Source organism: Protomyces lactucae-debilis, assembly GCF_002105105.1.
Source record: "Protomyces lactucae-debilis strain 12-1054 chromosome Unknown BCR37scaffold_2, whole genome shotgun sequence".
NCBI classification, from domain to species: domain Eukaryota; kingdom Fungi; phylum Ascomycota; class Taphrinomycetes; order Taphrinales; family Protomycetaceae; genus Protomyces; species Protomyces lactucae-debilis.
In genome coordinates, this window is record NW_024467994.1 from 555,693 (window position 1) to 582,851 (window position 27,159).

General features: G+C 50.0%; 14 protein-coding genes across 14 annotated transcripts; 7 read left to right on the plus strand and 7 right to left on the minus strand.

Moving 5' to 3' along the window:
* Positions 1-123: 123 nt before the first annotated feature.
* BCR37DRAFT_390763 (cytochrome P450) lies at positions 124-1,677 on the plus strand (the record flags this gene model as incomplete). The annotated part of the gene is made up of 1 exon (XM_040870908.1): positions 124-1,677. One exon carries the CDS (start codon positions 124-126, stop codon positions 1,675-1,677), a length of 1,554 nt encoding a protein of 517 aa, XP_040727904.1.
* Positions 1,678-1,733: 56 nt separating this feature from the next.
* On the minus strand, positions 1,734-2,861 carry BCR37DRAFT_343590 (uncharacterized protein; the record flags this gene model as incomplete). The annotated part of the gene is made up of 1 exon (XM_040867515.1): positions 1,734-2,861. One exon carries the CDS (start codon positions 2,859-2,861, stop codon positions 1,734-1,736), a length of 1,128 nt encoding a protein of 375 aa, XP_040727905.1.
* A 58-nt stretch (positions 2,862-2,919) lies between these two features.
* BCR37DRAFT_142405 (uncharacterized protein) lies at positions 2,920-5,651 on the minus strand. Its single transcript, XM_040866073.1, has one exon. The coding sequence runs from the start codon at positions 5,375-5,377 to the stop codon at positions 3,263-3,265; it is 2,115 nt and encodes a 704-aa protein (XP_040727906.1). The 5' UTR covers positions 5,378-5,651; the 3' UTR covers positions 2,920-3,262.
* A 166-nt stretch (positions 5,652-5,817) lies between these two features.
* On the plus strand, positions 5,818-7,989 carry BCR37DRAFT_343633 (WD40-repeat-containing domain protein; the record flags this gene model as incomplete). The annotated part of the gene is made up of 2 exons (XM_040867518.1): positions 5,818-7,732; positions 7,778-7,989. 2 exons carry the CDS (start codon positions 5,818-5,820, stop codon positions 7,987-7,989), a joined length of 2,127 nt encoding a protein of 708 aa, XP_040727907.1.
* Positions 7,897-9,120, minus strand: BCR37DRAFT_376408 (peptide-N(4)-(N-acetyl-beta-glucosaminyl)asparagine amidase). The gene has a single exon (XM_040868592.1). It carries the CDS (start codon positions 9,029-9,031, stop codon positions 8,009-8,011), a length of 1,023 nt encoding a protein of 340 aa, XP_040727908.1. The 5' UTR covers positions 9,032-9,120; the 3' UTR covers positions 7,897-8,008.
* A 5,912-nt stretch (positions 9,121-15,032) lies between these two features.
* On the plus strand, positions 15,033-15,667 carry BCR37DRAFT_343432 (GTPase; the record flags this gene model as incomplete). The annotated part of the gene is made up of 2 exons (XM_040867504.1): positions 15,033-15,207; positions 15,255-15,667. The coding sequence occupies 2 exons, from the start codon at positions 15,033-15,035 to the stop codon at positions 15,665-15,667; spliced, it is 588 nt and encodes a 195-aa protein (XP_040727909.1).
* Positions 15,668-15,730: 63 nt separating this feature from the next.
* Positions 15,731-16,802, plus strand: BCR37DRAFT_142612 (uncharacterized protein). The gene is made up of 2 exons (XM_040866076.1): positions 15,731-15,852; positions 15,900-16,802. Exons 1-2 carry the CDS (start codon positions 15,775-15,777, stop codon positions 16,665-16,667), a joined length of 846 nt encoding a protein of 281 aa, XP_040727910.1. The 5' UTR covers positions 15,731-15,774; the 3' UTR covers positions 16,668-16,802.
* Position 16,803: 1 nt separating this feature from the next.
* On the plus strand, positions 16,804-17,452 carry BCR37DRAFT_142572 (mitochondrial ribosomal protein subunit Mrp10). The gene has a single exon (XM_040866074.1). The coding sequence runs from the start codon at positions 16,938-16,940 to the stop codon at positions 17,193-17,195; it is 258 nt and encodes an 85-aa protein (XP_040727911.1). The 5' UTR covers positions 16,804-16,937; the 3' UTR covers positions 17,196-17,452.
* BCR37DRAFT_142588 (putative nicotinate-nucleotide pyrophosphorylase) lies at positions 17,243-18,418 on the minus strand. Its single transcript, XM_040866075.1, has 2 exons — positions 18,173-18,418; positions 17,243-18,128 (listed from the first exon to the last, which is right to left on the minus strand). The coding sequence occupies exons 1-2, from the start codon at positions 18,229-18,231 to the stop codon at positions 17,291-17,293; spliced, it is 897 nt and encodes a 298-aa protein (XP_040727912.1). The 5' UTR covers positions 18,232-18,418; the 3' UTR covers positions 17,243-17,290.
* BCR37DRAFT_385485 (transcription initiation factor IID, 18kD subunit-domain-containing protein) lies at positions 18,381-18,725 on the plus strand (the record flags this gene model as incomplete). Its single annotated transcript, XM_040870357.1, has 1 exon — positions 18,381-18,725. The coding sequence occupies one exon, from the start codon at positions 18,381-18,383 to the stop codon at positions 18,723-18,725; it is 345 nt and encodes a 114-aa protein (XP_040727913.1).
* A 3,155-nt stretch (positions 18,726-21,880) lies between these two features.
* BCR37DRAFT_376417 (uncharacterized protein) lies at positions 21,881-23,125 on the minus strand. The gene has a single exon (XM_040868593.1). The coding sequence runs from the start codon at positions 23,101-23,103 to the stop codon at positions 22,189-22,191; it is 915 nt and encodes a 304-aa protein (XP_040727914.1). The 5' UTR covers positions 23,104-23,125; the 3' UTR covers positions 21,881-22,188.
* A 1,174-nt stretch (positions 23,126-24,299) lies between these two features.
* BCR37DRAFT_411821 (uncharacterized protein) lies at positions 24,300-25,002 on the minus strand. Its single transcript, XM_040872207.1, has 2 exons — positions 24,541-25,002; positions 24,300-24,500 (listed from the first exon to the last, which is right to left on the minus strand). The coding sequence occupies exons 1-2, from the start codon at positions 24,868-24,870 to the stop codon at positions 24,360-24,362; spliced, it is 471 nt and encodes a 156-aa protein (XP_040727915.1). The 5' UTR covers positions 24,871-25,002; the 3' UTR covers positions 24,300-24,359.
* Positions 25,003-25,544: 542 nt separating this feature from the next.
* Positions 25,545-26,184, minus strand: BCR37DRAFT_390774 (SART-1 family-domain-containing protein; the record flags this gene model as incomplete). Its single annotated transcript, XM_040870909.1, has 2 exons — positions 25,545-25,967; positions 26,050-26,184. The coding sequence occupies 2 exons, from the start codon at positions 26,182-26,184 to the stop codon at positions 25,545-25,547; spliced, it is 558 nt and encodes a 185-aa protein (XP_040727916.1).
* A 683-nt stretch (positions 26,185-26,867) lies between these two features.
* Positions 26,868-27,143, plus strand: BCR37DRAFT_333168 (transcription initiation factor IID, 18kDa subunit; the record flags this gene model as incomplete). The annotated part of the gene is made up of 1 exon (XM_040867088.1): positions 26,868-27,143. A coding segment is annotated over one exon (276 nt), but the record flags the coding sequence as incomplete, so codon positions are not given.
* Between the last annotated feature and the right edge of the window lie 16 nt (positions 27,144-27,159).

A 27,159-nucleotide genomic window follows, 5' to 3' on the forward strand; every position in this document is an offset into this window, starting at 1 on the left:
TTGTGCTCAGGCTTCTTGTCGGCGCTGACTCGCTTGGCAGCTTCACGTGTTCAGGTACAGCAACGCTACACCTCTCAAAGGCTCTCATGCTACCTGGACTCCATACTCCAAAAGGCTTGATGCATGGCAGACAATGCTGAGCTGCACAGAATACTACTGCTACTGGCACTCAACACACTGCTCACTTCGCTATGGCTCAATTCGCCACCAAACTTCACCTGCTCGGGCCGTTCACTGATGCTTCTTATGCTTTTGATGCTGCTCTACTTCTACTCTGCTGAGCTACAGACCCTTCTACTTGACTGGTACAAACGGAACATTGTCAAGGGCGACTCTGCATTCATCCATGCATTACACGTCAAGAACGACGAACAAATCATTCGACTTGGCAAGAATGAATTCAGCGTTGCAGATCCAGCCATCCTGGACACCATTTACAAAGACCGTTCCTTCCTCAAGAGTGAGCAGTATGCTGCGTTTGACGTAGACGGCAATGCCACACTCTTCTCTATGCGTGATCCTGCAGAACATGCTAGACGTCACAAAGCTGTCGCACATCTCTTCAAGTCTCCGCGAGTTGTGGCAAAGTACGGAATGATAGGAGATCTTGCCAATCGATTTTGCGATTACATTCAAGATAGCTTGGAGAAAGACTCTTCAGTGGATGTACTCCAGTTCATGCGTGGATTCAGCGTACAGAGCATCTCTCTCTTCGCTCTCGGTTTACCGCTTTGCGAAGTGCCTGATGAACCGGCACTCGGCAAGCAAGTCGGTTTGTACATCGATGCAATCAACAAGTCTGCACGTTTTGGTCGATCAAGTGCATTGATTGTACGCTGGGCAGATGCATTGTCAGGCCGAGTACGCACCCTGTTGGGCAAAACACCTGGTCCTGATGCAGATACTGAGAAAGCTTTCTCAATGATGGACGCTTTCTGTGCGCGCGTTGCTCGGCAGACAGAGTCTGCGGCTTACCGCGACCATCTCTGGCAAGGCAGCTCACTAGACCATAAAGCTCTTGAAGCAGAATTGGCTGACTTGCTCTTTGCCGGGACAGACTCCACTTCTGTTACGCTAAGTCTTGGCTTACACTACATCTACACCAACAAGTATATCCTCGACAAACTCTTCAATGAAGTACGCGACGCTGATATGTCAAGGTTGTGGCCGCTGCCATACTTGGACGCTGTCATTGATGAAAGCCTGAGACTTGCATTGCCCGTTCCAAGACGACTGCCTAGGGTTGTCCCATTTGGCAAGGACATCTTCTACAAAGAGGATAAATTGGATGACGGCTGGGAAAAGATCATCCCGGCTACAGCGACTGTCGGTATGAGCGCATACACACTCCATCGAAACAAGGTGTTCAAAGATCCGCTCAAGTTTCAGCCAGAACGTTGGTTTACTCCAAAGCAAGCTGATGGAGGGCAGCTCTTGAGCTGGGTCACCGAATACTCTAAGATGCGGCAATGCTTTGTCCCATTCGGCAAAGGCGTTCGTGCTTGTATAGGGCAAGAATTAGCTCGACAAGAGCTCCGAACAATGCTGGCTACGTTTGTCAAGCGATTTGATGGCGAATCCGTTGGCGAGCGCCCTCGCTGTGATGACAACTTTAACGCCACGATTCAAGGATCAGTAGTATTGCTCAAGCTACGGCGACGTTCTGCTGCAACATGATAGACTGTGTACAAGCAATTTGATGTTCTATCACTGCTTTTCATTACTATAAGGCCTCATGCTTGACTTTCACCAAACACAAGCGCTACGCCATCATCACCGGCAGTCAATACCTTATGACCACCAGCTTGTACGGCCAAACACAAAATATTATCTTGCTGACCGCGCCAACGCGCAACCTGAGCGCCGGTCCTGACATCCCACTTCCGTGCTGTTTTATCCGTACTCGCAGAGAAGAGGAAGGGCGTTCTTGGCTCAAAGTGAAGAGCGACCACAGGTCCGTCGTGCCTCAGAACAGTCCGTAACTTCATCGAAGGCACTTCATAAAGCGCAATCGTCTCATCCACCGATGCAACAGCGAGTAGCGGAAGGGTAGGTGAGTATGTGATGGCCTCAATGGAATGTGTTTGTGTGAGATGCGATGCAATCAAGGCACCACTCGCCAAATTGAGCGCTAGGAGAAATCCCGTCGAGCTGCCAACAACAGCCACGGCACCACTCGCATCAAGGGCAACGGCGTTCCAGCCACCTTCGCCACCGCATAGCCGCTCATCCTGCGCAGTTTCTATGCGGTGCGTTGGTTGCGATGTGCGTGGGTCCCATTGAATGACTGTTCCGTCTTCACTGACAGACACAAACATCTTACCGTCTCTTGACCAAGTACCAGCCGTGCACGGTGCTGTATGACTCGCAAAGACGCCCATGACATCGCCTGAGGGGACTTTCCACATCCAGCAGGTCGAATCAAGTGTACCAGCCAGCAAGACGTGACCGACTGGGTGGAATTTGAGCCATAGCAATTCACTGCCTGCTTCAAGCGTTACCACGCGCGTCTTGCTCTCCGTGTTCCAGACTTGCACGAGACCGTCCATGCCGGCTGTTGCGACATAGGTGCCATCTGCAGAGAAATCGCAGGCAATCACTGAATCCTTGTGGCCGTCGAGCTTGTGAACAGTTTCGCCAGTCTCAATGTTCCAGAGGTAAGCAAGCTCATCGCCGCCTCCAGAGCAGGCCAAGTTTGGGTTTGCGGGTGATAGGGCTAAGCAGTAGACACTGTCTTTGTGCTCGAAAAAGCCTTGAATCGATTCATCCACAAAATCTTCATCCTCCGCCATTTGTTCGTCTGCGTTTTGTTCTCCTTGAGGTTCTTCAGCATCGTCGTCTTCGTTGTCATCGTCAGACATGCCATGATCGCTACCTTGTTCAATCTGTTCCGCAACTTCGTCCTCGTGCAGTTGCACTGGTGCTTCCTCTGCACCGCCTACATCATGCTGTCCATTTGACACTGCCTCGTCATTCATCTCTGACTGCATGCTCGTTGCGCGATGCAGTTGTCAATTTCCGTTGACGTAGGTGCTGCGATTGCGCTTCTTCTGTTCAACTTTTTTTTGTGAATCTGCTGGCACTGCCGCTGCTGACAATTATTTCAGGCTTCAGATTGTGCTAGAACAAGGCATGCAATTAGTTGATACAAGCAGCTTCCATGCGCATGCACGACGTCGCCTACAATGCTATTGTCAATTTTCAGTCACGCCGAATTGTATGCAGCCAAAAAAGGACCCCTCCCGACCTCATCCACGCAGCTTCAAGAGAACTGTTCCAACTCGTCGATATTCTCAATCGCCTCCTTCACAAGATGACTTGCTTTGCTGTCCAAATTCATGGCTGTTGTAAGATGCTTAATGGCACTTGTTTTATCCCCAAAGTGGCGATACAGCCGACCAAGTAGGAAATGTACATTTGCCTCATCTGGTGCAAGTTCCTTGAGGATATGCAAGTCATTCATAGCGCTATTGTAGTCTCGCGCAACAATCAATGCTTTTGCCTTTTTGAAACGCGCAAGTGCATTGGTCGGTGCCAAGTCACACGCACGCTGATATTGTCGTAATGCTTCGGGCCAGCGTTTTGCTCGCTCAAGGACGATCCCAATACAACAAACCAAGACGGCATTGGTACTGTTGATTTGTGCAGCCTTATTGAAGTGGTACTCGGCTTGCTGATTGTTGCCAGTCTTCATGTATGCCATCCCTAAACCATACCATGCATTGTAATGTCGCTTGTCCTGCCGTAATGCGAAACGGAAGGACGCTTGAGCCTTGTCAAACTCTTCATTCGCTGCAAACTCGTGGCCTTGTAAAGTATGTGCATATGCAAAAGAAGCATCGAGTTGAATCGCTCGAGAGATGCACTTGAGAGCTTGATCGTGCTCTCGCTGTAAAGAGAAGCAATTCGCCAAGACGCACCATGCTTGTGGCGAGAGTCTATCGAGATCCATCGCTTCATGCGCCAAGAAGCTCAATTCTACTTCACGCTTGAGATGCCAAAGACAGGTGGAGTAGAGTTCCAAGTCTTCGATTCGATCAGGCTGTAGCTTGCGAAGTTGCGCAAATGCCGTTTGGGCAAGCGTATACTCGCCCATCTCATAACGCGCGCGTGCAAGCCTTGATAGTAGGAATGGCGTTGCATTTTGCTTTTGTAGCAGAATTTCAAATTGTTCAGCAGCGCGAGGACATTGATACTTCATGAGTGCGTAGCATGCCTCTCCAAGTTGTCGCAAGGAAGCCAATACTTTACTCTCATCATTGGCCAACAAGTCAGCACTACTGCCCGGCTGCGAGGTTCGTCCGTTTGCATTACGTCCACGAGGTCTGGCAGTCGGTGTACTTTGCAGTTCTGCAAGAACGGGCGGCGCTGCGTCTTTCGCTTGGGTAATTTGTCGGGTGGGTTGTTTCTTGACTGTCGTCTGTCCGGTGGATCGAGTACTTCTCAAATTTGGCAAGAGCCGCGCACTACGTCTTGCTGGTGCTTGAGCCGCCGAGTCATTCGGCCGTGAGGCTGCCCTTGCATTCGAATCTGAAGTTGTCCGACCAAGTCCAAATCGAGGCGCCGTCAAGTCTGCTAGGCGCGATTTGGGCCTGACTGGTTTTGGAACAGGCTCAATGGTATCGAAGGAAGAGCGCTGAGGTGCATCAAATGGTCCAATAGGCGTGACGGGTCCGCCTGGTTTCTCCAAATCTGCTCGAGCAACCAATGGTAGTGCTGGTTGAAATGCAAATTGCCCTTGGCCATGCGCTGGTTGTTGATTAAAGACATTAGGCGTCACGGCTGAGAAAGCGTCGTCCAGCGCACTCTTTCCAGATTTTGCATCATTCTCCTTTTCTTGTGGACATGCTGACTTTGCTTTCGCAAGCACCTCAGACTGCTTAAAGACATTTTTGGGTTGCACATCCACACCGAGTGTAAGCAGTCCCTCGAACGCTTCCCAAATGTATGGATTTTCATTGAGCGTATCCACGTAGTATCGTATAGCCGGCTGAGCTTGGTCATCTAGCCTATGCAGATGGCCGAGAAGACAAGACACTGCCGCTGCATCCGGCATGCCTTGTCGCGTTGTTCTGGCGTGCTGGTAGAGGTGTGATGTATTCTTCCAGCCGTAGTGCGAAGCCATTAATGCTGTTATACCAAGACTGTACCGCTTGAGGGATCTGCAGGTTTGCGCATGCAAATAAGCACACCCGACATGTCGTGAGCCGTGCGTCAGTGTATGCGCTTTCAAGTGTTCGCCAGATTGAAGGAGCGCCTTTGCATAGAGGAAGCGCGCATATTCATCGCTTGCATTTTGGTAGTAATGGTGCTCTGCTAGAAAGACTGCCGATGCACTCAGACCGTTGTCGAGGTTGTAGAGGATCGCTTGCTCCATTGGTTGCCAATGTTGCGATTGCAAGAGGGTCTAGCTCGAGCAGGGACAGTCAGATCAGGCGAACTTTAGTTGACCATGTCGAGCGGGTGTCTGGGCGTAAAGGCTGGCAAGTAGGCTCTCTGTCCTTGTGTATACTCACAAGTCGGTGCGACCTGCGCCGTTACCATGTTTTGTCAAAGCAACGAGCTGACCTAACCCTGACAGCTTATGTAAGCAATTTCTTCCGCATCGTCTAGCCTACAATCCAATACACATCATCACTCTCTACTAAGGCTCTCTACGGCCTGCAATGCGAAAGAAAGTACCTGACTGTTCCATCCCATTGGCAGCAGGACCTGAGCAGGTTGACTGTGTCCTGAGTCGTGCGACATTCGCGTCCAGAAATTATTTATTCGAGCGAGACGAGAGACCAGCAACCAGCTATAGAGCAGGAGAGAGCCATGGATATACACAGAGCCAGGTTCGTAGACTATACGCCTTCGACAATCACTGCGGTCGCCTACTCTCACCCGTCCTCACTAGGTGAACATGCACCAGCCAGCTTACGTTGTGCAGTAGGCCGCGCGAATGGTGATATTGAACTGTGGAACCCAAAGGACAATTGGACGCATGAGCTGACCTTGAAGGGCGGTCAGAGACGATCTATTGAAGGTCTGGCGTGGGTCGTTCAGAAGGGATATAGCCCACGACTGTTCAGTATAGGCAGCTCAAGCTCAGTCACGGAATGGAACTTGGAGCTGCTGCAGCCAATGGCCAACACAGATTGCAATGCAGGTGCGATATGGAGTATTGCCGTGTCTCCAGACAGCAGTAGTCTGGCCGTGGGATGTGAAGACGGCAGTCTGGTCATACTCGACGTCTCTAATGGGCCAGGCGTCGTGGAATACAAGTTTGTCTTGACACGACAAAAGAGTCGAATCCTTTCACTCGCTTTTTCTGGTGCAAACCTCATTGTTGGAGGCTGCTCAGACTCAACGCTCAAGGTCTGGGATTGCTCACAAGCACGAGGCGCGATTGTTGCTCGCATGTCTGCGGATAAGGTCCGTGGCGAACCGACACTTGTATGGTCGGTCCTCGTCCTCAAAAATGGCAATATTGTCTCTGGCGATTCAACAGGTGCCGTCAAAATTTGGGATAAGCGATTCTACTCCCTGTCGCAAAATTTTGACTTGCATGCGGCAGATGTCTTGTGTCTCGGTGCAAATGAGCAAGGCGATACCTTCTTCTCCGCAGGTGTTGATCGCAAGATGCACATGTACAAAGCTGTCGATGGTAAGAAGCGCTGGGCACATATCTCTGGTCGTCGTTTCCATGCACACGACGTTCGAGCCATTGCAACTTATGAAGCACGAGGCATCTCACAGATTGTCACAGGTGGCGTTGACATGCAATTTGCTATTTTGCCACTTGCTGATTTCATGAAAGAGAATCATCGAATGCTGCCAGCAACACCACAACGGTCTCATACGTGTCTTGCACGACAAGCACGACTCCTGATGCTCTGGCAAGATCGACAAGTCAAAGTATGGAGACTAGGAGATCAAGTTGATTTCGATGTTGAGCTGCCACAACATCAGCTCGTCGCCAAGATGAATCTGAGAAATGTTGGCAATCTCTCTTGCGGTGCAATCAGTGATGATGGACGCTATCTTATTGTCTGCACGCTCACAGAGACGAAGCTGTATATGCTGCTACCCTCAGCATCGGGAGCATTGAAACCTGCAAAGCTCATCATCGATCATCTCGATAATGTCGGCGCGCGGAGCGTCGTCTTTGCCGGTGACAGTAGTACTTTTGCACTGACACTACCAGACTCGACTATCCAAGTATACCGCATCCAACAAGGCGATGTCGATGCAGAAGATGGTCTCTACGACGTAGATGTCAGTGATCCCATCGAGATTGAGACACCAGACAGGACTGAGCGCAGCAAGAAGCAGCAGACATACATGAAGAGCGTCAATCTGGTCATCTTGTCTGAAGATGGTTCCTTGTTAGCCATGTCTGACTATAGCGGGAGCGTATGCATCTACTCAACAGACAGTGGCAAACTCATCAGCAGCCCGCCGAACATCCCGGGTGCCATCACAGCCATGACATTTGAAGGCAACGAGAATCTCGTCTTGACGACAGCGAGCATGGGATTCCACCAATTTGCAGTGGATAGCGGCAGAGTCACACCTTGGTCTGCACTCAATAGCGCCAACTTGCCCAAAAAGCTGACCGTTTTGCTTGACCACTGTCTCGGCATACGCATCGACATGGAGAAACGGGCATGGATGTGGGGATCTGCGTGGGTCGCATTTCTGAACCTGAATGAGAGTCTACCAGCTCCTCCTGTACCAAAACGGAAACGTTCAAGCTTCTCAGGCAAGGCGCGAGCAGCCATCACAGCAACAGAGAGTGATGAGGAACCAGGGCAAGACTTGGTGGCGACGAAGGATAGCTCACTCAAGGGAAAGTTCTGGATCACTCTCAAGTACCGCCCACTCTTGCATTTCGATGTGATGAATGAGGCAGAGTTGGTGGTTGTGGAACGGCCCGTGATGGACATGCTGAGTGAGGCGGACATACCAGCGCCATTCTATGCTAAGCGGTATGGCACCGGATAATATAGTACTGTACACAGTCTTAAGCTCCGCCTTCGCCACGACTACGAGTCCACTCTGCAGTGCCAGTCTGTCGAGGTCTCCTTTCTGCTCTGGTCAATTGATCTGTATCATGATAGTACTCCTGTAACTCCGTTTCCTCCTCCTCATCTTCCTCTTCTAACGCACGGACTTGAGCATCCCTCAAGTTGACCCTGCACCGCGCCGTAATCTCTCTCAAGCCAAAACGCAGGATGGATTCGGGTAACAAATTCCTTGGCAGCAAGTGTTCCTTCTGTCGCACATACCGTCTCGTGACATCTACGGCGCCCTCTTCGCTGAACGCTAAGCAATAGGACATCTTCTTACCCCAACCATGCGTATACATCAAAGGTGCATCGAAGCTATTTTCGCAAGCATCACAAGCAACCCAACGACCGAGGAAGGTGGAGTACACTTCTGTCCAGACGTGATCTTCTGCATTCCAAACCCAACGAGCCCGACTGCCAAGGGAGATGCAAAATAGGGTAAAGACATTGGCAAATTCGCCACAGCGTCCTTTGCGATACTTGATTAGCGTAGAGAGCTTATCGTAGCGAGGGAAGCGTGTCATCGGATGACTATTACCACTCGTCTTGCAGCAATGCACCTCGGTTCGACCGGCACCATCCGCCTTTTCTTGCGGTGACGGTTCTTGGGCGCCAAGGCTGGTCGTCTCACCATTACATGTAGAGCAAGGTGGTGTCGTGACCCAGGTGAAGAATTCTTCCTTGAACCAGCGCAGAAGTGCTCTGATGAGATGATCTTGATGTCCCAAGGTATGATCCAATGCAGCGCACAGGTCTGCTTCATCATAGATGGTAGCCAGATCAATCTGTTCGATTGCTTCATCAATCAAGCCAGGCGTGTCGTACTGCTCGACAGTCTCGGCAAGTCTGCTGAGCTGATGATAGAAGGGGAAGCGAGGCGCATGCGTAGCAGCAAAGATAGGCGAGATTCTGCGGTCTCGTTCGGACATCATGACGCAGAAGCGCTCTGTCATACTTCGAGCAAGCGCTGGATCCATAGCAGACGAAGGAGCAAGCGGATTGACGGAGAGAGTGATAGCTTGCTACTTGAAATGGCTAAAAGAGTGTTGAGGTTGTGGCCTGCTCTTGGTTCAGTGACGCGCAAACACAACCACAATCGTCTGGCTACACATACATTGCTATTAGCTCTAGCTCATAGTCAAGCTATGTTAGCTCTCAGCTACCGAGCTTAGCAGATCAAAGTCAATCTCTGAATGCGACAGATCTGCAGAGTCTTGACACTGAACAAAGTGAACGTGGAAATACGTCTGAAAGCACAGATCGGTAAGTGAGTCACGGTCAGTGTCTGGAGTCTGGATCCTCAGTCAGGGGCTTTCTGCAGTGCTGTTGCCTGCACCGATTCCGAAGCCGATGCGACGCTGCCATGCGGTTTGCTACATAACTCGCAAGACCGGTCCAGGCCTTGGCCAAGTTGTATCCTTGACCACTGCAGCTGACTATAGCTCACATTGAAATGATGCAGAGTCAAGAAGTCCTTAGATAATGCGAGCTTGGAGACTTGGCCAAGAAACTTCTGTGCCTAGAGGCTCTAGATGCGCTCCCAAATCACCCAGCTTGTACATGTCATTCCGCAGCTTGCTGGCTCAGACGCTCAGGCATGAGACACGCTTGCTAAGGCCTGGCCGGGCCGTTCTTTGACCTCCTCTCAATCTTCAACGCATGATCGCGATATGCTGGCATGCGAATCTCCCCAAAGATGCGAGCAAAGACTCCTGATCATGAGCAAAACATGGGAACATCCTCGCGAGTGACGGATCATTGACAGAGAGACTTCATCGTGAATTCATATGATAGGGAGCTCAAAATTTGCATGCCATGCAAGACACGGCTACAGCATGTGCCGGCAGGCTGCAGGCCCCATGCTCACTTCTCGACAAGCGATTACGTGTCCTGCCCAACTTAAAAGCCCATTGACGCCTTCTCAAAGTCTCGTCAACTCATGATGTTCTGGCACCAAAGCGTTGTTCTCTTCACCTTCGCAGCAGTCGGCTCTGTTTCCCCGAGTCATGATAGCAAGCCTCTTGCGAAGTCTGAAGATTGGCGTCACTCTCTGGCAGCGATGATTCCTAAAACGATCTACTGTGGTGGGTACAAAGATCAATATTACTTTAGCCATCACGAAATCCTGCACGCAGTAAGCAAGGGATGGCGACCTTTTGTGGACCCGAAACAGCAGAATCCAGTTCCTGCTTTGCAGTTCCAAGGTCAGTGCATCAGCGAAAAAGGAGGTACCTGGGCTACGGTCAGTTCCATCTTATCTGGAATATGATGCTGATGCTCACAGTTGGACCTGGACATGTCCATTCCGAAGGAACTGCTCGGTAATTTGACTTTCATTGGACTGACAAAGGACAACGGCAAGACTTACAAACTGTGCCACCAATATTTCCGGCCCTACAGCTTCGAAGAAAAAATGTTTTCTACGAGCCTGCTCATGTGTTTGGATCGGGAGATAAAGTGGCCTATACTGTACCGGGACTTGTGGCCGCCGCGAGGCGGCGACTTCGAGTTCAAATAGATCACCTGCCCTTTGAATGACCCCTCCAAAGGTTCAGCTTCACAAACCCTCGAAATTGCTGAATTGCTAGACGTCGGGCTCGATGATAATGGGCAGCCTTTTTGGACCATGACGGATAGAGTTACTACGAGAAACATGCCAGAGTTTCAGGGACTCTGTGCTGGGAAGACTGGCCCAGGCTATCATGTATGATCTCTAAACTACTCGAAGTGACCTGCTGACGCGTCTTAGCTTAAAATTTCCAGCTCCGACGGCTCTGCGAATGTCTGGTTTTTTGCTATTGGCAAGCCGAAGAGTAAGCCGACAGACACTCCCACGCAGCTCTGCTCGGCTTATTACATTCCAAGGGACAAGAAGTTATCGACAACGAAGCCATGCACTATCAAGTTCTAGTTTGAACCACCTTTTGGCTTCGATCTTCGATTTTCCTTTGGCGGTTTGCTGAAACAAGAACATGACATTTATTGATTTCTAGGCTCAGTCGACTGGCCAAATGTCACATCCAACTTTCCGGCTCAGCCTATCAATGCAAGTTGTGAGTCCTTCTAGCTCTTTGATAGATAGGCCCAATCATTCCTCTTCTTTACCTTCTTGATTTTGAGCAACAGCTCTGGCGTGGCATCTGATTGTTCCAGACCCACGCTTGTTGACTTCCAGGTTGCGATTGCACCCCAATACGCCCAAGACTGCAGGGCGGTCAGCTATGCCTCACACTTTGAGACGTGCACAATCGAGGGTCAGAAGCCGGCAAGCTCTCGACGGGCTAGAGAGCGCTTGAGTGTGAGACCATAAGAAGATCATCTGACTAGAAGCGCTCCTGCAAGATATGGGTTGTTCTTCAGCTTTACTTGCCTCACAGCGATCGACCTATCTTGGTAGCGTTAAGATCTCCTTCCCAACATACAGTGCACTGCTGCAGCATGTTGTTTCGCTGGTCCCTCAAAGTTGATATGGACAGCTGCGCGCAAAGGACTCCTGAGGGTTGAGGAAAGCACGAGATCCTCCACGCAGGGCTTTCATCAAGACGCTGGTTCTTCGTATTTTCAAAAAGAAGCTCGAATGTATTTGCCAGGACCGAGCTTTACCATGTGCGCGTATGCATAGCCCCTGGCCTTGAGCGCGTCTCTTACAAATATTCGCATCTCCCAACAAATGTTTGCATCTTCCAACAAATATTTGCATGTACCGTCTCAGGCTGTCTGGCAAAGAACTGCCAAGGGGCTGGGAAACTACTTAAGAGGCTCTTATCATCTTAGCAAGCACTCATTGAATTTTCATGTTCTGGCAGCAGAAAGCCCTGCTTTAATCTCTAGCGACACTTGGGTCGACCACAGCAGTCCATGGTGGTCGCCACGGGAACAAGCACGGGAGTCTCACTTCCGCACCTGCTTGGCGCCATAAATTGGAACATGTCATTACTGAGGGCTATTACTGTGGTGGATTCGGATTCGCTTACACAATCTCGCGCGAATTGATCCTGAATGCAAAGTCCAAAGGTTGGCAGGCATATGTCGATGAAGATGAAAAGCCAGCAATTGCTTATCTAGCGCAGCAAGGTCAGTGCATCAATGACAAGGGTGGTGTATGGGCTACGGTGAGTCAATCACAAGTGTACGGAGATGCTGATATTCTCTAGTTAGAGCTGTCCCTTCATGATGACCAAAAGGAGATGCTCGGCATTCTGACTATTTTTGGTCTGACACAAGATCAAGGCAAGACGTACAAGCTATGTCCGATAACTTTACACCTTATCGTCTTGAAACAAAAGAGTTCTGGTTTTTTAAACTCAAGTGCCTGAGTCGCGAACCGAAGACATGGCCTTCACTTGTCAAAGACTTGCTGCCACGACACTATCGCGATTTTCAGTTCAGATCTTTGACTTGTCCTCTGAATGCTGGGTCTAGAATTAAGAGAAATCTCAGTCTCAATGAGGTACTTGAACTTCAGCTACCTGGAATGGAATACGAGCCTTCTTGGCTACTCGTGGAAAAGATGACTTCGAGGGACATGCCAGAGTTTCAAGGTCATTGCGCTGGCAAAACTGGAGCAGGCTATACGGTAACTCCTTGTAATTCTCATTCACTTACTGACATTCTTAGCTTGCTTCATTTGAACAGGGCAAGGGGAAGACGGAAAATAACAATATTTTAATTTTCGCTATTCGCGAGCCGAATGCTAAACCGACGGACATCCTTACAGTTCTCTGCTCAATTTACCTCTTTCCTGCAAGCGTACCCTTCCCGGGACCTCGGCCTTGCACCATCGACTTTTGATCTGGTTTTTCTGGCGACATTGAGATCTTTTGATAGACCTAACCATTCCTCTTCTTTAACTTCTTGGTTTCGAGCTACAGCTTGTGGCGTGGCATCTGATTATTCCAGTCTCGCGCCTGTTGACGTCCAGGTTGCGATTGCACCCCAATACGCATGGGACTGCAGGGCGGTTGGCTATACCTCAGACGTCGAGTCGTGCACAGTCAGGGGCCAGAAGCCGGCAAGCTCTCGACGGGCTAGGGAGAGGCTTGAGTGGGAGAACAGGAGAAGACTCTCTGACTAGGAGCGCTCCTGCAAGATATGGGTTGTCCTTCAACGTTACTAGGTTTACTGTGACCAGTCTATCTTGGTAGCGTTGAGATCTCCTTCCCAACGTACAGTGCACTGCTGCGACATATTTGCTTACTGGTCCCTCAGACTCATTATGCTGGGCAAAAGTCGGACAGTTGCGAGCCAAGACTCCTAAGGGTTGAGTAAGGCACGCGATCCCCTCACAGGGCTTCCATCACGACGCTTGAGTTCTTCTGATTTCCAAGAAGGAGCTCAAACGTGCATGCCAAGACTGGGCCTCAGCATGTGTGACATGTGCGCGTATGCTTAACCCCTGGCTATGAGCGCATCTTCCAATAAGAGTTTGCATGTCCCGTCTCAGGCTGTCTGGCAAGGAACTCCTAGACCTAGAGTCCTGCCCTGCCAAGAACTGTCAAGGGGCTGAGAAAATACTTAAGAGGCTCTTAGCCCCTCAGCAAGTACTCATTGGATCTTCATGTTCTGGCATCAGAAAGCCCTTCTTTACTCTCTGGCGACACTTGGGTCGACCACAGCAGTCTATGGTGGTCGCCACGGGAAGAAGCACGGGACGCCCACTCCCACTCCCAGTCCCACTCCCGCACCTGCTTGGCGCCATGATTTGGAACATGCCATTCCTGAGGCCTATTACTGTGGTGGCTTCGGAATCCGTGCGACCATACCGCGTGACTTGATCCTGGCGACAAAGTCTAACGGTTGGAAGACCTGGGTCGATGAAGATGGAGAGCCAGGAATTGCTTATTTATCGCAGCAAGGTCAGTGCATCAATGACAAGGGCGGTGCATGGGCTACGGTACGGTGAGCCAATCATAAGTGAAAGGAGATGCTGATATCCTGTAGCTAGAGCTGACCCTTCATGGAGACCAGGGGAAGAAGCTCGGCATTTTGACTTTTTATGGTCTGACACACGATAAAGGCAAGACGTACAAGGTCTGTCACGAGATCTATGAAGCTAATGTCCCTGGGTTTTGGCCGTTGACACTCAAGTGCCTGCGTCGCGAGCCAAAGACATGGCCTTTCTATGTCAAGGACTTGCTGCCACGACAAAGTCACGGTTTCCAGTTCAAATCTTTGACTTGTCCTCTGAATGACAGATTTAGTGCTAAGAGAACTCTCAGCCTCAATCAGGTACTTGAGCTTCGCCTGGATGGACAAGGCTACGAGCCTGCTTGGCAGCTCATGGTAAAGATGACTTCGAAAGACATGCCAGAGTTCCAGGGTCATTGCGCTGGCAAGACTGGAGCAGGCTATATGGTAACTCATTGGGATATGATGCTGATCGACTTACTGACATTCTTAGCTTTTCTCATTCGAAAAGGGAAAAGGGAAATCGGTCGATCACAATGTTTGGTTTTACGCTATTCGCGAACCGAATTCCAAACCAACGGACGTCCCTACACTTCTCTGCTCAGTTTATCTCTTTCCTTCAAACGAGTCTTTCTTGAAAGCGCGGTTATGCACCATCGACATTTAATTCCGCCACTCTGATGACTTCTCGTTCTTTTCTGATGGGCCTGCGATTGCTGGTTCAAAAGCAGACTCCATTCTGATTTGCGAGGCTTAGGTCAGCCAGTTGCTGAGACTTACACACACAATTAGCACCTTTTGATTTCAATTGATCTCGTTTCTTTACCTACATTAGACGTAATCTTTCCTTTTCATTCTCGCTTATGCTTGCGGCGTGGCATCTGAATTCTGCCCAGCACGTCGACTTGCGCGTTGTCGTTGCCTTGCCTTCTGGTTGTATACGCATCCATTTCCTGCTAGAATCTGTCGCCTGGCTGCTGCGCAGCTCTTGCGCAAGGAAGTGCTTCCATATCGCTGAGCTGGTCACGGTCCTTGATCGACATAAATCGACCACAAGCTGAAGTCGCAAACATGTATACGCTTTTACGAGATTTGGTTGCATCTTATACGCGCAAACCAGAATATGGCGTACTGATTCTTGGCTTGGATAATGCTGGCAAAACTACGCTCCTTGAACGTATGAAGAGTGTGAGTGGTGCTCCTTCTCTCGCAGCAGAGAAGATAACACCAACGGTGGGCCAGAATGGTAAGTCGTAAATAAGGACGCTTCTTCAGGCTTTTGCTTACTACAAGTGGGGAAGCTAGTCATCAAGAGGACGAAACTGACATGCTGGGACCTTGGTGGTCAGACAGCGCTACGGCCGCTTTGGCAGCGTTATTTCTCTGAAGCACACATTATTGTCTTCATTGTTGATGCATCTAGCCCAGAGCGTCTGTCAGAGTCATCGAGTGTTCTAGAGGATATTGCAGGGGATATTTCTGGGATTCCGATCTTAGTGCTGGCCAATAAGCAGGATCAGGAAGAGGCTATGGCGCTAGTAGACATCAAGGAGGCAATCAACCCAATCATCGAACAGATTGATCCTCGCGAGGGTGGCATACTGGGCTGCTCGGCACTTAGAGGAGATGGAGTAGCAGAGGCACTCGAGTGGATCTACTCACGAGTGACGCGTAATGCGAAGGAGAGGCCGCCGTTGATGCGGTAGGTGTAGCTGGTGCAATCTGAATCTGTCTATTGGCGCGTCATCGCAAAGAAAGAGAAATAGTTAAACGAGACCTGCACACACGACCCATTCCCTACGGCCTTATAGAGATGCCTCCAAAAGCAGCTACAGCACAGCCAACAACGCTTCAGCAGAGAGTTGTTACCCTTGTTCAGCACCCGCAGTTTGTAAGCTTCAGGCCTGTTGTTCGATTAGGTTTACTAACTTTCCCTAGATCTGGTTCGCTGGCCACTGTCTTCACCTCGCTTGCTCTTTACGTTATCTTCTTGCCTTTGTCACATTCAGTGCCAGCAAGCATGGATTAGCATTCAAGGCGTCGTTTGTGGGTGCTCTCTTGACCTATGGTATCGTCACGTACAAGACGTTCTCAAACCCAAAGACGCGTGGGCCCATTGATTTGCAGTTGGCTCTGAAGCTCTGGACGGATGAGAATGTACAGTACTTTCTCCTGGCTGCCTACTGGCTCTTCATCAGCAAGCCGATTGTTGTGGCTCTATTGCCTTACACAATCTTCTCAGTGTTCCACTTCCTCACGTATCTGCGCGCTTCAGTTGTCCCGGCATTCGATGAGACTGCACTACAAGAGAATGCACAGACGACGAGTGCCCGCTTTTGTCGAATCACCAATTCGTGGATCAAGCAGAACTACGAGCGCGCTATGGCCCTTGCTGCACGTATTGAACTGCTTGTTGTTGGTGGTCGCGTCTTGCTTGGTGTCTTGACGTGGCAATTGCCCTTCCACACACTCGCTATGGTTGGTGCATTCTTGCGCTACCGCTACAGTACGTCTGCCTTTACACGCACACAATTTTCACAGCTTGCACTGACGCTGGATCATGCGGTGGCTGATCCGCGTGTACCTGCACCAGTCAAGCAAGGTTGGCAGACAATCAGGGGTCTTGTTTCGCAGTACTTGGGCCGTATGCCTGCCTCGGTGCCTCAAAATGCAGGTGCCGCTAGCCAGGAACGCAAGACACAGTAGAAAGGCCTGTAGAATGGGCTGCAGTGTATGCTCCATGCCCTTCTACTCTCTCACACCTTGTCTAACTCCTTCCGATGCTTCATATCAAATCTCTCAATAGTCCATATCACGTGTCCCTGTCCACAAATTTGTCGCGCGATTTGAACGAGAAGACGGCCGAGACCAAGTGAGAGCAAGTGCTTGCTTCTATCCTATCTACCCAGCTCATCGAAGCACAAGTCTATCCAGGGTGGCAGGAGCGCTCATTGGCACACAACCCTCATCAAGTGTATGCCTGTCAATAAACCCCCGCGGCTCAATCTAGCCCGCCTCAAAGTCCGTCCGCCAAAGGAAAAGAATGCAGGGCCCTGTGCCGCAGAGATGGCAGCGATGCTAGGGTGTTGGGCAAGTCATGGGGATAACCCCAATGCAGCAGAGTGTGCTGCCTTTGCGACGAATTTGAAGCGGTGTATGGCGACTGGCAAGCAGTATGTCAAAAAGGACAATACCATCAACTACCACTTGGCGCGGCTTGGCAAGCTCCTCTAATCAATCGTGTATTGAAGCATGATGGGCAAGGCCCTCGACAGCATAAGACAGCGAGCGTTATGATTCACATTTGCATTTCTACGGCCTCTCCACGACTACTTTTGATCAATCTTGAGACTGAAATCAACGTGCTGGACGGATTGATGCACCGAGCTGGTTGAGTAGACATCGATTGCATTGCACAGGAAGCTAGAGACATTCTCTTCAGTCAAACCACCAGAGCACTCGAGTAGGAAACTCGCTTTGCCTTGCCACTGGGTCCGTAGCGCTTCTGCAGCAACAATCAGTCCCTCACCCGTGAAGTTGTCCAGCATGATGATATCCGCGCCTGCAGTAATGGCTTCATCTGCTTCAACCGTACTGCGACACTCCACTTCAATCTTGACGGAGAAGCCAGCAACAGCGCGTGCTGCTTCCACTGCTTTTGTGATACTGCCTTTGGACCAGACGTGATTATCCTTGAGCATTACCATACTCGAGAGATCATGACGATGCGCATCAATGCCACCCACAATCATACCATACTTCTCAACCAGTCGAAACCCCGGTGTTGTCTTTCGCGTACCGGCCAAGATGCCTTGATAGCCAGCTTTCCGTACCAGCTGTAGCATTCGTCTAGACTTCGTTGCGATACCAGAACAGCGTGCAAGTAAGTTGAGTGCGACCCGTTCACCGAGCAGTAAATGTCTCGCTGATCCAGTGACTGTTGCAACGGCAACTTTACCAGCTTTCGTATCGGCTGCTTCAAATGCATCACCTTCAGCAAGATGCCAAACGACTGTACAATCGAGCTGCTTGAATATCTCATCAAAGAAGGGGACACCAGCAAGAACACCGGTTGATTTACCGTACAGTGTTGCAGTCTCTGGCTTTTCACCCACCACGAAACCACCAAAGTCGAAACCTGGGACATCTTCTTGGAGCCATGATGCACTAGTTTCGTGTGAGCTTGTAGAAGTTTGTGGAGGACATCATACATTATCTGCTTCCAGCCTGGAGATAGGAGATGCGCTGCTGTTCCTGGCAGGACTGACATGCTAGCACTGGTGTCTTGAGGTGTGGAGTACAGTAGACTTGGCGTCTTGTCGTTCTAGCACGCGACTCTTGACCCACAACCAACATTAGCGAACCACTCAAAAAGCCATCTCAGAGTCCTGAAAGAGGGCTTGGGCTTAAGCTGCTGCTATGCCTCGTGGCGAGGAGAAGGATCGTAAAGCGCGTGCTCCACTACGTCGTCAACCAAATGCTGCGCTATTCGGTAAAGACCTACGATCGATGATGTATGCCTTTGGTGATGAAGCGCCACAAGCAGACAGTGTCCAAGTGATGGAAGACATCCTTGTAGATTACATCTCAGAGCTCTGTAGTGAAGCTGGTCGTGTTGCTGGACAACGACAGAAAGTCAAGGTGGATGACTTCAAATTTGCACTACGTCGCGATACAAAGAAGCTTGGACGTGTCGAGGAACTGCTTACGATGCAGAAAGAGATCCAACAAGCTCGCAAGTTGTTTGATGAGCAAGAAGGGTGAGAAGTTCTACAAGAGATACAAAGGTGCAAAAGGTGCAAAAGAAGCGCTACAAATACAAAGAGACACGCGCATATCATGTCTGGGCATCATGGAAGATGAAGAAGAACAAGGGACTTCAAGCAGCGACTTGGCTGCGGGCTTCGGCGGAGAGCGCGTAAGGTCCTGCCTCGTCTTTGATTTTGATTTCACCATAGGCTTCGCTCTATTCCACTTCGAGGGCATCTTTCGTAGCCAACAACAAGACCTGGAAGAAGAGACTCGATGCAGCTGCACGCGAGGTTCCCTCAGCGAGGGTTGTAAAACTAGTTGATGCTGCTGCTTGTGCTTTCTTGGTCCTGCCGCCGAGTGCTTCCTTGGGCTGGGTAACGACCGTTGCTGCCTCAATTGCGACAACACCAGCAGCGGCATCTGCTTGCGTGCTTTCATACTGCGTAAACTGAGTTATGTGGCTGCATCATCTTGCAAGCGTCATTTTCGTACTGGTCCCGCTCGGGCGGTATATTGCAGCTATGTGCAAATCCCTCTGTGTGCTATTAGCTGTAGATGTATGCATATGGGGTCTCCTCTGCGGACGTTGTGCTGATCGATTGTAGGCTCGCAGTACAGAGCTCTCAGCGTCTTCTGTCACTGATCAAGATGCTCAGCTGTTGACGCTGACTGCTCTATGTGCGGACGGCTGTCTAGCAAACCTCTCAAAGTTTGAAGACGAAGAGACGTAGCTGCGCTTGAAATGCTCTTTCGGGAGCCAAAGACGAATTAGATTGGATACAAACAAGACATCGCTGCAGCTTGCATAAGCACGCCTGCAGCAAGCATAGGCTATCTTACAAAAAAACGCTTCAGTGTAACAACTAGGCTGAGGGGCGAATGGGCAGAGCAAAGCGAGTACACATCGAAGACGATGAACAGTAGGAGAGACAGACAAAGACGGTTTTACCAAATAATAGAGTTGATGATAGAAGACCAAAGCAGTAGAAGTCTGGACGGTGGGGTGGACACGACCACGTGATGCACATTTCTCCCGAATTTATAAGCGCGCTAAAAACCGGTATAGGTGAATTGAGTTGACATCAATCATAATCATACTTTGCTCTAGGCTAGTCTATCGTTAAATCTATTGGAAGCACAATGCTTCATGTCCTTTTGTGTGAAGGTCGGACACTAACTCGCCCAGATCGTGTCGTGACCTCCACGAGGGGTACCTCAACTGCAGTTGTCACTTCAACAGAGCGAGTCGCTGTATCACTGCGTTTGGTGCGTGATGCAGACCTTTTGCCGGCTTGACTTGGCTTGGACTCCAAATCAGCTTCTTTCTGGGCCTGTTTGGCAGCCTTAGCGGCCTGGGAAGCGGCCTTCTTTTCAGCGCTTGCCGCATTGCGCACAACAACAGCCGCTGCACGCGCCTCACGTCTCCGCTGGACCTGAGACTCCTTGTTAGCCTTCTTCTGAGCCACTGCTGCCTTTCGGACTGCTTTGATCGCCTGCTGCTGTCGTTTGACCTCTTCCCGCTGCTCTATAAGTTCTCGCCTCAGCTCGACAGTCTCGCCGTCCGTAAACACGCCGGCCTGACTTTGGACAGCTCTCACTTGCTCGATGACGGTCAATGCCCTCTTCCTTGATCGTGTCTTCCAACTATTAGCCTTCTCAAGCTGCTCAATCCTGGCAGCCGCTGCCTTGTTCTCGGCTAAAAGTTTTGTGTAATGGTGGCCAATGTATTTGGAAGCTTTTCGCTGGCCAGGCGAACCTCTTGCAGATAACCGGTTCACGAAGGTTCGAATCTTGTGGGCCTTGGACACGGTCCCATAGCCTGTCGCGGGTCGAGCACTATCATGTTGCTGAGGCTCATTAGCAACGCTTGGAGTTCGAGGTCTCTGACGCAAGCCTTTGAGCACGACCTCTGCATTGACAGGCCAGAGACCCGTCTTTTGGAAAGAAGACTCAATCGTCTTCTTCACAAACGTCTTCTGCCATGCTTTCCAGAAGATCAAGAAGAAGTCACGCTTTTTGATGGCTGTATGTCCCTCCATAGTTGTGATCAAGTCGTTCAGGCCTTGTGAATAATATCCCGCAAGTGGACTGAAACAGCTTACATCGAGCGGCTGCAAGCTGTGCGTCGAATGAGGCGGGTAGAAGGCACATATAATCTTGAGCTCGATGCAGCGATCCAAGAATGCATCGGTCATATGTGACCCATGACCGTCGAGAAAAAGTAGCCTCCAAGACCTCCTTGCCTTCAACTTGGTCTCCTTCTCGAAAATCTTGTCCAGCCAGTCCAGGCCGTGCATGTTGGAAGTCCAGCCGTTATGAGACGCAGCGAAATAGCAGCTATGCTCCTCACGCCTGAAGTCCTGGACCCAATCATCATGGACCTCTCCTGACTTTGCCTTGTAGATCAGGCCCGGTGACAGCGCAGTCCCATCCGCGCAGATTGTGGCCAGAACGGTAATCCACTCACGACTACCGTCTTGCACAGCCCTGGGCAATGTCTTTCCAACAAATTCCTGCTTGGTGAAGACTCTGCGCATCTTTGACAATTGGCCTAGCATGAAGCCCTTCTCGTCCATATTGTACAAGTTATGGGCAGTGATCCCGTATTTTTCGATCACCTCGCCCACTCTGATGAACCATGTCTTGTAGCTTTCCGCAGAGTCCGCCTTGTGGCGCGCCAAGTCCAATGTTTGAAGAAAACCGCTGCTCACTTCCTCCTTGTGTCGCGCAATAAAACGCGTGACCCAATGCTGTCCGAGCTGGCGGCCAGCGAGTTTCGACGCAAAATTCATCACCATTGATGGCGGAGGCGAAACGCATTGATCGGTCAGTCGTGCAATCCAGTCAAGCACGCATTTTTCTTGATGTTTGTTGAGCGCCTGCATGTTCTCGAGCTTGACCCTCATGGAGGTAGACTTCCCGCGGTATTGGCGCGAGAGGCTTGATCGGCCCACGTCATACTTTCTAGCTATGGCTGCTAGATTAGGCTTGTCTGTAGCATACGCCTCCGCAAGGGCGAGCTCCATCGTGCCCTCAGCTATAGAGATAACGCGTATTTAAGACGCGTTGTTTACTTATTTTATTTCGTGCATCACGTGTTCGTGTGGGCCCCACCGTCCAGACTTCTAGAAGGTTTTTTTTCTTTTTCCTAATTTTCATGTAGAGCCAAAAGCTAAGGGCAGTAAAGTAAGAGACAGGGCCTTCGTCCCCGAAGTTGTAGACGGCGTCGAGCAAGACACTCTATCAGCTGCAGACGAAGAGCCGTCTCATGCTGGTACGGTGAGAATAAGAGAGTTAAGCCGGAACAACGCAAGCAACTGTTGAAGATGCTGAAGGAATAGTTCCATGACCTAGATGGCGAGATCCAGATCGGTCACTGTGGTTGAGCACAGAAGAATAGCCGCGAGATGTCAACAGGGGTCTTAGATGGTGAGGCAACTGAATTCGTCAGTCCGTGACATCCAGCACAATTTCACTATACATATGGCCCCGGTCGATTGTTCTTGCCATTCCCATCACCATTGCCGTCACCATCATCCTGGCCGTACTGAGACCAATCAGGCAAATATTCATTGCATTGCTGGCCATTCTGAGCCTGAACGCGCTGTTGGTCGGCTGTATGGTCGTAATGCTGCGAGGGGTTTCCTTGCCCTGATGACTCTTCAGCGTTTGAAGAGGACTGACACTGACTATATGCTTGATAATAGTCGAGTGGATTGTACGGCGGACATTGCGGACCAAGAGATCCATGGTTCATGGGCTCAGGAACCCCTTGATCGTTTGGGAACAAGCTCATAAATTTGGTAGTCTCCCTCGAGAACAATATCATCTGCTCCTCATATGTCAATTGATGGCTTGATCCAGCTGCAGCTGCCTGGTGTGACGATTGCGGATGATGGCCGAGGGCTGATGGAATCTGCCCTGAACCCGATGACTGGCCTGCATTGCCGTCTAGAGTATTCATGGTCGGTGGCCAGGGACACATTTGCTGAATGTTGGTCGCTACATCCTGAGGAGGGTGCTCTTCCTTGGACTTGATGTACCAGTTGGTTCCGATACAGTAACCTGGAAGATATCTGTGCTCGTTTATTGGCAGGCGTCGTTTGCATTTACACCGCTTGGACATCTCCAACTCAATTTCTTTTGGGGAAACAGATTTGTGCACTTGCACAATTTCCTCAAATCTCGTCACCCAGACAGGTCTGCCGATCTCCTCACTCTGCGCCTCAGCAAGTGCTTCTTCATCCGGACGTGCCTGCAAGAACTTCTTTTGTATGTCGTCAACATGACAACGCGAGGAAACTTTGCGTGGCCAGAGGGCTGCCCAGTAAGACTCCTTCTTTTCTGGGGAGAGCTCAAAGATTTGTTTGTTGATACTGATTTGAGGCATCCGGATGTTTTCGAGAATGTGGAAGAATGTACATGTGCATTGCCAAAAGCAAAGGAGCTCGAAGAAGCTCAGGTCATACTTGAGGGTGTCACGCTCTATACGAACAGCCGTACCTTGTAAGCAAACCCCCTTCTTGTGTTGGAAGAATTTTCTGTGAATCATATCATTCACATATTGATCCTCGTAACTCTCGCGTGCGTTTTGACACCTCGTCAGGCACTTATAGTGTTGATGGGCCTCAATCACTGGATCAATTCGAGCGCAATTTGGGAGCTTTCCGGTCATGATGGATGAAAGTGAGAATTTTGCGTCGTAGAAGGTAGGCTGGGTCTTGTCGTTAAGTAGCCAGTAATCCCTATTGAGTGCAGGGTAGGCGTTTGCGTCTTCAGTCGAGATGCTGTCGGTGGAAGTTTCGGGCTCTAGCCCTGCTGCATTGTGCGATTCGCTAATGGTCTTAGCTGGCGTCATGGGCGCAGCCGCGGTAGGTCGATACAGTACGGCCGACAAGAGTGAGAAAAGCAAAAGGCTCGATGGAACCTTCCAGAGAGACATCAGAGTGAGTAATTACACACTTGAGGCGAAAGTAGACTTGATATTAGATGTCCACTGGCGTCGCAGTATTGCGATCAAAAATGAGGCACTGCCATAATTTTGAGGACTCAGCTTTACGTTTGTAGCATTCTTCAAAGCAAAGCGAAATGTTGTCGTCCCCTGCAGCTAATCATCCCGTATCAAATGTTGTGTCGTGCGTGCATGTGGCCAGCTACAGTGTAAAACGAAAAAGCAACGTTGCAAGGAGTCGGCACAGGGCGATAAAGCCCCAGTCAAATTGCAGGTGAAGTATAGTAATCAGGAACGTACGTGAATACAGTGATGACGAGGTGTTAAGTACCAATGACCTGGAACAGGCAAAAAGAATGAGGGACAGGGTAGAGGCTCATTCTCCTTATGGACGAGAACACAGGAGAGGAACGAGAGAGATCTGCATCACGCGGAAGTACGCGACACGTTGCAGAGAGATACAGTAGCAGGTCAAGCCATGTGACTGGGTGCTTGACGCCTCAACATATAGGCCCTAATCGTCTTTGTGTGTCGGAAAATATAATACAACAAGTCAGGAGCAGTTTGTGTTAGATATAAAATGAGCTTCGAGATTCTGCGGGATTCGAAGTTGGGTCCAGGAGGTGTCTCCTGATGAGCACTGACTCCTGGATGAGGCCTTGGATTCGGGGTTCAAAGAGCTGCAGCGGTGTCCTCTAGGGACTAGTCACTTTTGGCTCAACGGGAATGCGATGCGAACCCCGAATAGGTCTGACAGTTTGATAGCTTGAAACAATTCTCGACTGGCCAGGAGACGGATCAGAAGGTGCAGGAGTCTTGTGGACAAAATTGCGCATCTAGGAAAGTCAGACAAAGCATTGAAGAGCTGCGACTTACTTTAAACCAATTGTACTTGTCTTTGCAGCCCGGAAACGCAGCGATGTCAAGATGCTCAGTCTTGAGCTCGCCGTTCTGCATTGCGAAGGAAGGGGTGACCCCACGAGCAAACCTGAAGAAACTGAAGTTCCTGTTGCCGCACTTAACGACGTCAGTGAACCTAATCAACGTCTCATCACTCAGAAATGTCAAGTAATCCTTCCAAGTCGTATGATTGTTGAAAAGTGGCATCGTGGGAACGTGCGTAGAGGGATTCCTCTGCAAGGATTTGCTGGTCGAAGCGGACTTGAAGGTGAATACAAGCAAGCTTGCGAAAGCACTGACGAGCATCTTGTGTACAGAGACCGAGTGTCAGATGTCTGCTAATCACTGCTGGTTGCTGTTGCAAACTGCTTCCACAGTGTCTGCTGAGCAAGTTGATTTGCTCTATAGGGGCGTCGACGCTGTATTGGCTTGCAGTCGAACAGACGAGTGGTTTGATGGGTAGGAAGAATTAGTGTATAGTTCTTCCGCTTTTAGGGAGGCCTGCAGCAGCTGAGCATTGCACGACTCCTGAACTTTTAAAACGATGTCGTGTCGTCCATGCAGTCAAATTCTACGACACGATGTAGTATCAGCACTGCTTCTGCGGCCTGCAGCACTGAAACAATCTTCTGTTGATGGAGACTGAGGAATCTGTCAACGCAGAGTGCATGCTTAGGAGGAAGTAGATTGCTGTTAGAATGCAGTCAAAGACGGAATGCTCCATATCAATCTCCCGTATCGCTGCACAGGATCTCAGATGCCTCCCGACTGACCTCTGCTTCCCCACGAATCTATGCTAAGGACATCGCGTGAAGATCTGAACCAGTCTTGGAAGCAGGTCGGCAGCCTTTGTATCCACCTGCGAGCATCAGAGGCGCATTGCATTAGGATGTATTGCAACTAACACTTGACGCCTCGTAAGTATGTTGTGGGCTTCATATTTCAGAAATGAGAGTTGAGTAAAGTGTGAGACATGTCTATCAAAAAATCGTCCGCTGCTCAGCAAGCTTTTCCTTCTCGATCTTCGCAAGTTTCTTGGCAGTTTTGCCGCTGCCAGAATCCTTGCCGTAGAATTGGTGCGACAAGTGCTTGAATGCTTTCTTTTGAGACATATTCCGGCCAAAATCGTCGACATATTTGAGCTCAACCTTTGGCTTGTAATGTTTGAAACGATCTTGCGCCATCCGCACTTCAAACGTTTCAATTCTTCTGTTTTCGCTTGCTGCCCATGTCTCTCTTTCTCGCCGCGACATCTTTTCCCAAGCGCCAGACTTGCGAATCTCAACCTTGGCATGCTTCCGCTCCAATTCGAGCTCGAGTCGAATCTTGCGATCTTGCGCTAGCCAGGTCTCCTTCTCGTGTTGCAGCTTTTGTTCTTCTGCATTGCGAGAGTTGACTCTCTTCTAAAGCAAGAGCTTCATTGCAGCATCAACACCTTGATCTGCTTGCAAATCTTTTGCAACGACTGTGAAGGCTGGAATGGACGATGTCTCCTGAATTTGCCTTGCGAAAGTTTTCAGACATCTTGGGCCGCTTCTCGAGCTTAACGTTTTGAACATAGTCGGACGAAGCATTCATTGGATCTGTCTGCGAAAACTCAAACTTTCGGATGGCTGCCATGGGAGGCTTAGCCGCAACCTTGTCTGTCTCGCCTCGTTCGTTGATCACGATTCGTTCATGGCTTCGTCATATCGCGCAAGGGCTTGCGTTCACCTGTGGCGTACAAGCTGCATTAGCACTCGTCTAGACTTTGTCACAAAACCAAAACAGCGTACAAGCAAGTTGAGTGCGACCCGATCACCGAGCAGTAAATATCTCGCTGATTCAGTGACTGTTGCAACGGCGACTTTACCAGCTTTCGTCATTCGCTTCTCCGAATGCATGACCTTCAGCAATATGCCAAACGTGCTTGAATATTTCATCAAAGAAGGGGACACCAGCGGTTGATTTACCATACAGTGTTACAGTCTCTGGCTTTTCACCTACCACGCAACCACCAAAGTTGAAACCTAGGACATCTTCTTGGAGCCATGATGCACTAGTTTCGTGTGAGCTTGTATAGATTTGGGAAGAACATTATACATTATTTGCTTCCAGGCTCGGGACAGAAGATGCACTGCTGGTCCTGGTAGGACTGACATGCTAGCACTGGTGTTTTGAGGTGTGGAGTAGTCTTGTTGTCTTGTAGCGCATCGTCTCTTGAACCACAACCGTGAACGAACCACTCACGAAGCTTTTTTGTGAGCTTTGATAGAGGAGCGGGGCTTAAGCTGCTGCTATGCCTCGTGGCGAGGGGAAGGGGCCGTAAAGGGCGCGCTCCACTACGTCGTCAACCAAATGCCGCGCTATTCGGTAAAGACCTAAGATCCATGATGTATGCCTTTGGTGATGAAGCGCCACAAGCAGACAGTGTACAAGTGATGGACGACATCCTTGTAGATTACATCTCAGAGCTCTGTAGTGAAGCTGGTCGTGTTTCTGGACAACGACAGAAAGTCAAGGTGGATGACTTCAAAATTGCATTACGGCGCGAAACGAAAAATCTTGGACGTGTCGAGGAGTTGCTTACGTACAGAAAGAGATTCAACAAGCTCG

What these genes read in the sequence shown, in the direction of transcription:
- BCR37DRAFT_376417 (XM_040868593.1), bottom strand. Translation starts at nt 23,103, where the DNA reads ATGCCTCAAATCAGTATCAACAAACAAATCTTTGAGCTCTCCCCAGAA.
- BCR37DRAFT_376408 (XM_040868592.1), bottom strand. Translation starts at nt 9,031, where the DNA reads ATGGATCCAGCGCTTGCTCGAAGTATGACAGAGCGCTTCTGCGTCATG.
- BCR37DRAFT_142612 (XM_040866076.1), top strand. Translation starts at nt 15,775, where the DNA reads ATGCCTCCAAAAGCAGCTACAGCACAGCCAACAACGCTTCAGCAGAGA. An exon ending in TTGTTCAGCACCCGCAGTTT is followed by an intron (nt 15,853 to 15,899) that starts GTAAGCTTCAGG and finishes AACTTTCCCTAG; the next exon opens with ATCTGGTTCGCTGGCCACTG.
- BCR37DRAFT_142588 (XM_040866075.1), bottom strand. Translation starts at nt 18,231, where the DNA reads ATGTCAGTCCTGCCAGGAACAGCAGCGCATCTCCTATCTCCAGGCTGG. An exon ending in CCAGGCTGGAAGCAGATAAT is followed by an intron (nt 18,129 to 18,172) that starts GTATGATGTCCT and finishes ACACGAAACTAG; the next exon opens with TGCATCATGGCTCCAAGAAG.
- BCR37DRAFT_411821 (XM_040872207.1), bottom strand. Translation starts at nt 24,870, where the DNA reads ATGCTCGTCAGTGCTTTCGCAAGCTTGCTTGTATTCACCTTCAAGTCC. An exon ending in ACAAGTACAATTGGTTTAAA is followed by an intron (nt 24,501 to 24,540) that starts GTAAGTCGCAGC and finishes TGACTTTCCTAG; the next exon opens with ATGCGCAATTTTGTCCACAA.
- BCR37DRAFT_142572 (XM_040866074.1), top strand. Translation starts at nt 16,938, where the DNA reads ATGCCTGTCAATAAACCCCCGCGGCTCAATCTAGCCCGCCTCAAAGTC.
- BCR37DRAFT_142405 (XM_040866073.1), bottom strand. Translation starts at nt 5,377, where the DNA reads ATGGAGCAAGCGATCCTCTACAACCTCGACAACGGTCTGAGTGCATCG.